General features: G+C 39.4%; 1 protein-coding gene across 2 annotated transcripts; it reads right to left on the reverse strand.

Annotated features, from left to right (window-relative positions):
- Nucleotides 1–770: 770 nt before the first annotated feature.
- On the reverse strand, nt 771–10071 carry pgghg (protein-glucosylgalactosylhydroxylysine glucosidase). 2 transcript variants are annotated; one of them, XM_074632658.1, is made up of 14 exons: nt 9837–10071; nt 7971–8283; nt 7683–7893; nt 7165–7600; nt 6963–7082; nt 5731–5862; nt 5544–5655; nt 4951–5023; nt 4404–4540; nt 4183–4316; nt 3194–3289; nt 3008–3105; nt 2699–2922; nt 771–1087 (listed from the first exon to the last, which is right to left on the reverse strand). In XM_074632658.1, the coding sequence occupies exons 2-14, from the start codon at nt 8212–8214 to the stop codon at nt 1011–1013; spliced, it is 2094 nt and encodes a 697-aa protein (XP_074488759.1). In that variant the 5' UTR covers nt 8215–8283; nt 9837–10071; the 3' UTR covers nt 771–1010. The 2 variants fall into 2 exon arrangements, with proteins under 2 accessions (XP_074488759.1, XP_074488760.1); XM_074632659.1 differs by having other exon boundaries at nt 9809–10071.
- Between the last annotated feature and the right edge of the window lie 1244 nt (nt 10072–11315).

An 11315-nucleotide genomic window follows, 5' to 3' on the forward strand; every position in this document is an offset into this window, starting at 1 on the left:
GAGCAAATATGATTAAAAAAGTTATTTTTATAAAACAGTCACTATGTCCTGACAGTAGTGCATGAGACCGGTAATTTGAAAAAATCATGAGCATCTGTGTCCTCCGGTGCTCCTAATGGCATCTGCAAGATTTCACAGACCGGAGGAAAACAACCAATCAGAGCCGAGCTGGAGTCTGCCGGAGCAGCTGTCAATCACTCGCAAACTCTGATCAAACAGTCAAACTAGGCAGCGCTGATCAAATATGAATCAATATTCTGTTACTGTAATGCCTATTTCTCTCCTAAAATGTTTTCAGAAACATCTTGTAGTGTACTGTTTAGCTGTAAAATGAGAAAGTTTGTGACCCGGCAGCCATATTGAGATCTGTTGAGGAAATACCAAGCATCGCCCACCAGCCGGAGCACAGCCAATAGGAACGCTCTCTCTCTGAAATGACCTGTGATTGGCCAAAGTCTCCCGTCATGGGCTAGATTTTTTAAAGCATGAAAACAGAGCCATGAGGAGGTGCTTTTCTCTACATTTTTCTTTTACTAAACATATTAGCTATTGGATTTGATTAATAAATATATTTGTAAACAAATTTATTAATGTCCATTTTTATTATATAATTAATTATAAATCAATTAAATGCTTTATTGCTATTTCCGTGACTCTTGTGGTCCTCCACAGAGTGGTCCAGCTCAACAAGTTGTAGATGTTTTAACTGTATCGTTTACTACTTATAACAAATCCATAAGACATGAAAAACAAAAGGGACAATACCGTAGTAGGCCTACAACAGAATGTAGGGAGTTTTATTTGAATATATTTCATTTACAAAACAATATAATTGGTTAATGGTTTTGAAACATGGCATATTATAATACTATTAGTATAAAAATGTCATTTATTTTGTCAATGATTGCTAGTGCTCAAGTGAAAGGCAACATACGACATATAAAATAACTTTACTACATTTCTACATTTTTAACTATGGGTAAATGATTAGTAGGGTCCTGGTCGCTGTTTCAGACAGGCCAACAGGAAGACGTCCAAGCCAGTTTACAAACACACCCGGGCTCACGAGGAAAAGTTACCGGCTTCCCTGAAAAGTAAATTAATAATAATAAGTTATCTGCATCAGTGCCATTAAGAAATATAAGATATGAAATCAAAGAGCAAAGTAAGGATTACACAGTACTGAATAAAATCACATGAGACTTGATGTAACATGATAATTCATATAAAAATACATGCACATGAATTCAAACAATTTGTAGAGTGTCAGTAATTGTTAGTCTTTCCTCTGTGGAATTATATCATGTACCATTTTAGATTGGGGTGGAGTTTGCATTGGAGAGTATTTATTTATGGCATTTTGGCATCTTTTAATTAAATTATTGATAAACTGAATTCCTCTGAGTATGAATTTGTTCTGCAAACCAGCAGCTTCATATCCTCCAGTGTGTGACGACTACCATCACAGTCCCCAGATTCACTCCTACATACAGTCTGCTGAAATCACATTGTCTTATTCTGACAAATGGTCCATCACTCTCTATTACTGACTACCCCTGGAGACCCAGTTTTCTCAGCTTTATGGGAGTCGTGATAGCGGATATCACTGTAATAAAAGCCTGTCTGTCTTTTGCCACTAGTGTCTAAAGAGCCATTCTTTTTTTCCCTGGATAGACTTGAAACTTGACTTGGACATCTCTGCTTTTTAGTTCATGAAAATATACTTTGTATACTTTAAGTTATATTACTTAGCCAATGATTTATGTATTACATAAAGAGACTTGCTCCGTTTGCTATTTGACTTGATGATTTGTGATGAGATTAAAGATAATAATAAAATGTATTGTTCTCACATGCCTCATACAGTGAACAGATAATCCAAAAACTTGATGAATTGAAGTAAATTCATATCAACACATCCTTTTACAAACTCCCACACACTTTAATAGGCTATCAAAAAGTAAGCACAACTATGAACTCTTTTCTGTAGGCCTATAAGGCAAGAATACTTAATTATACCTTTCTTAAGTATATCTTGATCAAAAGATTAAGTAAGTAGGCCTATAAGCCAAATATACTTTGACTTTTCTGTATACTTGTCAGTATAAACAATGTAAGGTGGTCGCGCATATTCAAAAACCCTAGTAGGCCGGTGCTGGACCAGCGGAAGACAGCAATGAAAAACGTAGAAGAACTATACTTATACTTCTCAGTACAAGCCAAGTATACTTAGACTTTTCTGTATACTTGTCAGTACAAGCCAAGTATACTTAAGACTTTTCTGTATACTTGTCAGTATGAGCCAAGTATACTAAAGTATACTTTTGTTAAGTATATCTCTGATAAGTATGTAAAACATAAACCGAAAGTATACTCTCTTATTTTAAGTTCAAAAGATGTATACTAATAGCACACTTGAATAAACTTAATTTTGGTAAGGGTGAGACAGATGGTGCCATTTCTGGAGTTGTAAAAGATGTCATGTATCAAAACTGAATTTTCCTCATCATTGCACTCTTTCTTACAAAAGTATATAATTTTGTTATTTAGTGTTTTTCTGTGGTTTGGAAGGCTATGTGTGTTTTATATTATTAACATACAAATTTAAGCATAAATAAGCCTTGTTCTAAAAACAACAACAACAAAAAACAAAACAGAAATGAGCTACTATCATGGCATGTCTTTGCTTGTGTGTTACCTGGTGTGAGAGGGATTTTAGTTCCTGATGCCTTCAGGACAACCTGCAGATCACAGGACTTGGTGTTGCCAGAACTGGTTGCCGGTTCCCTCAGTATGATACAAACTTCATCTTTCCTGAGCAGCCAGTCCATCTGATTGCCCAAGTAGTTCACACCACGGACGCAGAGCTCAGTAATGTCAGTGGGAAGGAGTGGGGAAAAGGCCAGGCATTCCTTCTGAACTCTGGAAAAAAAACACAGCATGTCCATCTTTGTATCATCTTAGTGCGTGCTGTGTGTTTATCGAGGTGTTTTCATTGTTAACTGACCTGAAGCCAGTAAAACCAAACAGCACAGCTTGCAGGAATCCCCCCATCCCCGTGAGAAAGTTGACCGCACCAGAGCCATCGGATGATTCACTCCATACCTGTGAGGAGAGGTAATTACACATTCACTGGATATCCAGTAAAGAGGCATTTATTAGCATCATGTGTCTGTGTGAGTCAGAAAGACACCTGGAACGGTGCCTGGATGTTTTTGAAGCACTTCTCAAGTAAATGTCGAGCTCTCTCAGCCTCCCCGAGCTCCAGCCAGCCGATTGCAAACATACCCTTACAATGGAAAGCAAAAACATTGACACAAACAATTAAAGAAGTAACAACAACAACAACAACAACAACAACAACAGGCTTTTACAATCAATGCAAGGAGGCACTGTATAACATATAATTATAACATTATAACATGTAATGTATAACATATAATTATTTTTACCACAAGTAACTAATAACTAACTAATACATTAAACTAACTAGTTACTTGGCAGATAAAGATTTTACAAAATTTACGAGCTTTTAAAATACAATGAATTGTTATAGATTAAACCACCAAAAGTCTAAATAGATACAAAAAAATGAGCTCCACCTCCACCAGCTATAACATTAAGTTTGGTAATAATTAGGGCTGGGCGATATGGACAAAATCTTCGATCACGATATAGGTCATTTCATATCGTGATAACATAATATATCACGATATAGCATGTTTTCTGGTAATTCAATAAATAAATAGTATATATGAAATAACGATATGTTAAATCCAATTTTTGTATGATCCTGTATGAATTAAATACTTGACAAATGAAAAGTTCTGAGTATTTTCTCATTTTAAGAACGAGTGCAAAATGAACATAATAGTTTTAAGTGAAATTATAGAGAAAAAAAGAAATAAATATAGGCCTCGCCCATATCGAGATCGAAACAATATAGCAAAATATGTAAAACAGAAATATTCATATCCTTTTGACGATATATATCATCATATTGACCAGCCCTAGTAATAATAATCGAATCCTAAATGATGGTGAGCCATTCTGCCGCATAACAAGTACTTTAACTTTTAATACTTTAAGTACATTTTGCAGTTAATACTTAATGTACTTTAAAGCTGCTTTCATGTTGTTTTGGTCACACAGGGGGCGCGCAACTGTAAATGTGTGTTTTACCCATGTCATGGCCGGACCATTAGGGTCTGTTACTGGCTCGTACGCTTCAAGGTCATTTCTCCTGATCTCTGGGGACATTTGCAGTCCAAGAGGATAACCCAACATCACTGTGTCCGCCTGCTTCACTGGGTCACCTGTGAGAGGTACAAAAAACATTCTGACATCATGATGAGACATGATTTTCTTATGCAGGTCAGTGTCAGAAAAGAACAAAACTTAACCTTTGTTGTAGCCATCAAACTCAGGATGGTACTGGGATTCCTGGTCAAAAGGTATTTTGAGGTGTTCGGCCACTTCTTGCCATTCCTTTGGTGCAGGATGTTGGAGGAGGTTAGCCAATTCTACAGCGAACTGGAGACTGACAAATGAGAAACGTTTGGCATTATTAGTAATCATGATGATCTCCTCCTGGACGTGGATGGCAGCTCCATCTGCCCACCCTCCGAGGTCCGCAACCTAGGCCCTCTGGAACTCTCTCCCACCTGAAATCAGAAATGCTTCATCCCTGGACACTTTCAAAAACACCTCAAGCACTACCTGTTCATCAAGGCCTATGACCTCAGCTAACTCTTCCTACACATCACTCTTTTAATAACTTAGCTATAGTTTTTCCTCTGTTTTATTTATTAGTAGGATTTTGTGTGCCCTCTTTGTTAAGCGTCCTTGGGTTTCTGAAAGGCACTATATAAGTCCAATTTATTATTATTATTATTATTATTATTATTATGAGTTAATATGCAATGCAGGGAAGTATTCAGATATTAGTACCTGAATTTGGCCACTGCGTTTGTGTACACAGAGTTGTTGACATTGTAGTAATACTCATCAGGTGGCATGACACCTGAATGGCACAAAAGGGAAATGCTTCATATATTTTAATAGAAATATCCATGCAATTATATAATACATGGTTATCATACAATTATATATAAGTTACCACAAAATGTAGCCACAAAATATTAATTTATATCATCTAGGTATCTAACATGTATAAATATAGAAATAGAAAATATAGAAAAAAAATCTGACATTACAATAGAAATATTAAAAAATAAAAAAGTGAATTGAGTAAAAAAAGGTCTTAAAGGTGACCTATTATGCTTTTCCTTAATTTCTGTCATATATATATATATATATATATATATATATATATATATATAATGTCACAATGTTGGATGTTCATATTAATTGATTTATTATTATTGAAAGCCAAGTTCTACTTCATTACAGAAATCGTTTTGTGGGAGTTTTTCTGTAGTAGATGAGAGAGGTCAGATGTCTTTCATTCAGCTCTTATTGAAAGAAATAGTCTGATAATCATGTGAAGCTCAATAGATTCAGTGTAGTAACCATCTTTTTACCTAAGAGATGATACTTCTGGTCGTCAGGGTTCCACGATGCTCTAGAAACCCAGTAATCAGCCACGCCGTATATCACCTCCTGGCCGTGGCCCTCTGCGAACATGGACAGATCCTGTAACAAAGAGCTCAGTTAATATCATCACACAGGGGGAGAGACACTATGATGATTGGGGATAAAAGAATATACCTCAGTGAGGTAGAGATAGTGTTGGAAGGCCAGGGTGACATCTCCATTTATGTGAATCTCTTGTTTTCCATAAATGTCCTCTGGACACACCTCCCTCCCCGACACAGCACTCTCCCACGGGAACTTCAGTCCCTGTGAAGATAACATCTGTTCCTCAGACGACTCAGACACAGTTTCATGGTTATTGTTAAAATGTAGAACAAGAGCTCACACAATGAGACTTACAGTATCAGCCCTAAAATATATCCAACACTGCTGTTATTCTACCACCAGTTAGGGTTTCAGTTGAATATCATGTTGCTGGTTGCTAGTAGCAACCGCGGCTGCCACAGTCCCACAGCAGTTTAACTGACACTATTACGTTATCAAATAAAAATGTTCTTGTTAACTATTATCTGCAGATACTCTATTTGTTAAAGCTATTTTGTGACTTCCTTCAAATGGGGTCGTGTTTACCGTGTTTACTGTGTTTACGAGATGAGTCCGTATGAACGCCCCCTTCATGTCGTATTCACGAGTTCATGACTTGTGACGTGTTTGTTGACGTTGTCAGAAATGACGGAGGCCATGGAAGTTAATTTTTCGGTGCATAATAAGTTAATATATTGTAATTTTAGTCGTATATTGTTTTTCTTGATAATTTTATAATTATGTCTGAGGAAAATGTTGATATTCCCAACAACCTCATCTTTTTCCTCTGTCATTATGCCTTTGCATTTACTGCATTATGTAAATTGTTAGCCTCTGTGGCTTCTAGACGCCGACAGTGACGTTAACACTTACCAGCGGTGTTCTCACAACTTAACCACTTGAACGCCAAGCATATTGTGTACACGACTTCCCATGTTGTAAACACAAATTCACAAGTTTCATTTGAACTTAACATTTGGCTTAAAACTACTCTGTTTGTACAGTGAAAATGACACTGAACGTTGTGAACATCGGACATGAACGACCAGCTGGTTGTAACGTGACGCACGGGACATGAACAGCAGTCTCCTTGATGAAAACAGTGAGTTTGTTGGACCCATCCACCTCCCCTACCGCCTGCCCTGTATGTCTCTTTCACTCTTTAAACTACGTCACCACAGCACTTTGCCTGAGCGTTTAATATTGACATGGATGGGTTTACATTGTAGTTAATGGAAAGCCCGGTGCGTCACATACTGACGCTAAACAGTGCCTTGTGCGTCGGTATTTGACGTCCTAGGAATGAAAACGGGTTGTCGTACCTTGAAGCCCTGCTTTTGGGCGTTGTCTTTTGCGCCATCTATAGTCCCCACCCTGTACTCCAGCACGGCTCGGGCTAGCTTGGGATAGAAGAGGGCGATGCCAGGATACATCCAAATGTCCTGTCACAGGAAGGTAGGGTCATTGTGTGATACATCATACAACCCAAGCAAGCAACATGCCATCAACTGCCGCTGGCCTTACCTGGTCCCAGAAGATGTGGCCCCAATAGTCCTGACCATCCCCACCATTAGACAGCCCGCCTGGACTGACTCCACCAAAAGAGCTGGAGGTTTCGTGTATGGAGGGGAACGCGCTGAGGAGGTAAAACATGCAGCCAATCAGAGCCTTGCAGAGGCTCTCTGACCCCGTCACCTCCACCGTGCTCTGCAGCCACAGCTCTTTCCAGGCCTTCATGTGAGACGGGCGCAGGTTACCAGACGCCATCAGATTCAGGCCCTCGTCATAATTGGCCTCAACAGCTTCTAAACTGTTGGCAACGGCCAGGATGAAGCCCCAGCGAGCCTGGCTCTGCTCCGGCAGCAGTGTCAGAGTGGGAGGTATGGGGGTCCAGATGAGGTGCACTTCGGGACAGGAAGCTCCTGGGAACTCAGCCTCGGTCACCTTTCCTTGGATGTGACTGAGGGAGAGAGGGATGTAGACTGTGTAAGATATCATATATAGTCAAAAATGTCCATTTTACATGTTTTTGTTAACCTTACCTTCCTCCTTTGTAATCAGGACCAGACTCGAACACAATGTCTTTGCTCTCAGGTGTGAACGAAGTGACCAGATTCACAGTGATTGGCTCCTCTGAAGTCACCTGACGCACCAACAGAATCTCCATCACCATCAGGTTGGGGTAGTGTCGGTGTGAATACAGAGACTGTGAGGCCGTTACATGTGCTGAGCTCAGGGTGTGGGTGAAAATGCCTGTATGAGAAGATGAAACAATTAGCTGTGATAATTCATGATAATCACAGATTCCTGCAAACAGACAGAGACTATACCTGTGTGGGTGTCCAGGCTGTAGGCGTGCTTGGCTGGTTCGTCTGTCTCAATCTTCACAGCGAGAGGACAGGGGATATCTGCCCGGTGACAATGTCCACCCTCCCCATTATACACACCACCCATGTGCATGGTACGGTTGTACACCCTCCATCCCAGAAGCCCATTGGCCACTGGCGGGAGGAAGCGGCGGTCACTGGGTAGAGCGTCGGTGGAGAAGATGTAGGGGTCTTCGACATAGGACATGGCAACGATGATGTGGTCTTTACTGGAAGCCGGGTTTCCCAAATGCAGTCAGGGTATGTTGTCCCAGCTCTTCAACAATGAACAATTATTTCACTTATTACAAGTTAGCATGGTTTGAAAACATCTATATTTTGACATCAGTTCTCTATTTGCAATATTATACTCCCCCAATGAGATTATAAGGGTTATGTGCTGTATTTATGCAATATTACTGAACATTGCATGGATATGAGACATTGGATCATTGCCGTAAACCTTTACTGGAACCACACACACACTTCTCACAGTTTCCTGCCAGTAGAGGCTAATAGTAGATTGTGTATTTTGGCACTTATGTGTCACAAGACGTGTGGTCATCCCAAGACATCATTTAGCAGATAGGTGAACAGAAAATTTAGCCACTCACTCACCCCACAAAACAAAAAAAAACTGACACAAACTCCTCAGTAATTATGCAGATCTGAAATTATTAAAGGGGACCTATTGTGCTTTTCCCCATTCCTTTAGTGTGTTATATAGTTTTTTGTGCATATAAAAGGTCTGTTACTCTCCCCCACAGAAATACTGCTCCCCAACTGCCTGAAACACCTTGCTTGAAGTCCTGCCTTTTCTTCCGTAACGTGGTGATGTCACCAAGTCCCACATTTGCATAACGGCTAGTTTGGCACGCCCTCAAACAAGGCTAGTTAAAGCTATAGACTGTATATAAGATATAGTCTATAGCTTATATACACTTTATATAATGAAACTAAAACCTTTATCGATTATATATATACAGAATATATATCATATTATATTATCTATAACCTTAGATAATCATGAACTGAAAACACACTGTGAAAGGGTTAAAGTTATAAGATGAAAACACAGACAACTCCCAGACTGGACAACGCCCTGGTAGTGACCTGACAATCACAAGGTCGCCACGCCCTAAAGCATACCCTGCTTTATGGTCTATTTGACTCTAAATGGGACCATAATTTAATAAATGAATTTCATGCTGTATTGAAGAAGACTTGAAACTAGCAATTGAGACCATAAACTCATGTTTACAATGTTTACTGAGGTAATAAATCAAGTGAGAAGTAGGCTCATTTTCTCATAGACTTCTATACAATCTGACATCTTTTTGCAGCCAGAGGAGTCGCCCCCTGCTGGATATTAGAAAGAATACAAGTTTAAGGCACTTCCGCTTTGGCTTCACTTTTCAGACCCGAGAGGTAGCCCACTGTGTAGAGCGGAGCTGGAGCCAGTCTAAAGAGTTTGCTTCAGCTGACCAATCACAACAGAGTGCGCTTTTCAGGAGGTTGGGGGGCTCAAACAGCGCTTTTCAGACGGCGGGTGAAAAGAGGTGCTGCAGCACAGCCGGTATGAGAAAAGTAAAGCCTTTTTTGAACATTAAAGCATGTAAACATGTTTTAGTAGAAAACCAAAATACAAGTATGCACCTGAAAATAAGCACAATAGTCCTCTTTAACTACTTTGAAAGCAAACAAAATAAACATGCAATCTCAGAGATAACTCCTGAAAGTTAGCCGGAGTTGTTGCAGTCAACAGCCTGCATTAACATCCAGCATAATTCATTTCAACACACTACTGTAGTGGGAATGTTTCTCTCTCACGTGGGCAGGACATCTGTTTCTGAGGAATGCTGAAAAAAAATTGAAGATAAAACCTGTAGAAGTTCCCAAACCGCTTGTTCTTAAAGTTTAACCTACAAAAAACAGCTTATCTGTAATTCCTGAAAGCAAAGAACTCAACAGTTGTCAACAAAGTGGGTCCAAGTTACTGTCGAGTATCACAACTGCAGGGGGAAGCCATACAACCCTCTGTGTTGCAAAGAAAATCTGGATTCTGGGTCTTCTGTAAAACATGGCATGGAGTCAATGTGGAGGGTGAATCAGAGTATGTCTAAATCCAGATGTGCAAGTTTACACTGGATCAACAGATAGAACACTACAGACTGAACAGGCTCTTTAGATTTTAGTGAAATATCAAAGTGCACTAATCACACTATGTATGGTGTCAACTCCCAGCTTTAAGAAAAAGTTTTTTTTTAACAATATACACTTTAGTTACAGTTGAACAGTCTTGTTACAGGCTGTAATGGCTACTGTGACGGCCCCTGCCTCACTACTGAGATGCCAGTGTGGATTTGGCCATTGATTCTTTCCCTGTGTCCTTGAAGGTATCACGGGAGAGGATGCCTGATGCAGAGCACCTGATGACTGATGCAGAGCACCTGATGCTGGCGCGTCCGGAGTATAAAAGCCCCAATCAAGTGCTGCTCAGGGCTCTTTTTTCCTTCACCTGGACTCATACCTGTCAGAACCTGCCGGGCTGCCTTTGTTTGACTTTTCTTTAGTTTCCACTTACAACACATCACACATCCACAGCTACATTACTGATGTTACTGACTGACACACTCCACATTTGTAGTTATTTCTGTATATTCTTAATTTATTTGTAATAAATATCTTTAATTTACAATCAATCACTGCGTCCTTTCCCGTATTTGTCATGGCCTAGGAGCCGGTCTATGACACTACCACCTTATATGTGTATACATATTCACAATTAAAAGAACCACTTGGCTGAGACTGTAAAAATACTCTGCAGGTCACAGTGAGAGTGTTTACATTTCCATCCTATCTCTTCCAAGAAGTATCACGTCACTCTCTCCAAACTAAATCATGTCATCTCCACTCTGCTTACCAGTCGCTCTAAACTCTTAACTTTTTACCGCTCTTATTTTACCTCTTACCCAACCAATCCACATGATAGTTTGTGACAAAGCCTTTGCAGTGAGGTGCCCAGAAACTCTGGACCAACCTGCTGGAGGAAATAGGAAATATATGCATGGGAGAGGTTATTCTGAGTTTAATTTAACTTTAACCTGAGCAGTACTTCTGAGTGACATTTCTTTTATATTATTTTACTGAAATTTATCTTTTCTTTACATATAGGCTATATTTTCTATTTGCCTCTTATTATTGTTAGTTTTTATTTACCTTTTTTGATGTTGTTAGCTCTTATTTGACCCCTTACCAAACCAGCTGTTTGCAGCTGTTCTGTTCCTCTTTCTTTTTTTTCTCCCCAGT

Source organism: Sebastes fasciatus, chromosome 4 (assembly GCF_043250625.1).
Source record: "Sebastes fasciatus isolate fSebFas1 chromosome 4, fSebFas1.pri, whole genome shotgun sequence".
Lineage (NCBI taxonomy): Eukaryota > Metazoa > Chordata > Actinopteri > Perciformes > Sebastidae > Sebastes > Sebastes fasciatus.

Bases quoted from the DNA above. Each gene is read 5' to 3' on its own strand.
- pgghg (XM_074632658.1), bottom strand. From the start codon at position 8,214: ATGTCCTATGTCGAAGACCCCTACATCTTCTCCACCGACGCTCTACCC. The intron at 7,083-7,164 runs GTAAGGCCAGCG...TTCCTGTGACAG, and splicing joins GCCACATCTTCTGGGACCAG to GACATTTGGATGTATCCTGG. The intron at 3,106-3,193 runs GTGTCTTTCTGA...CTCTCCTCACAG, and splicing joins ACATCCAGGCACCGTTCCAG to GTATGGAGTGAATCATCCGA.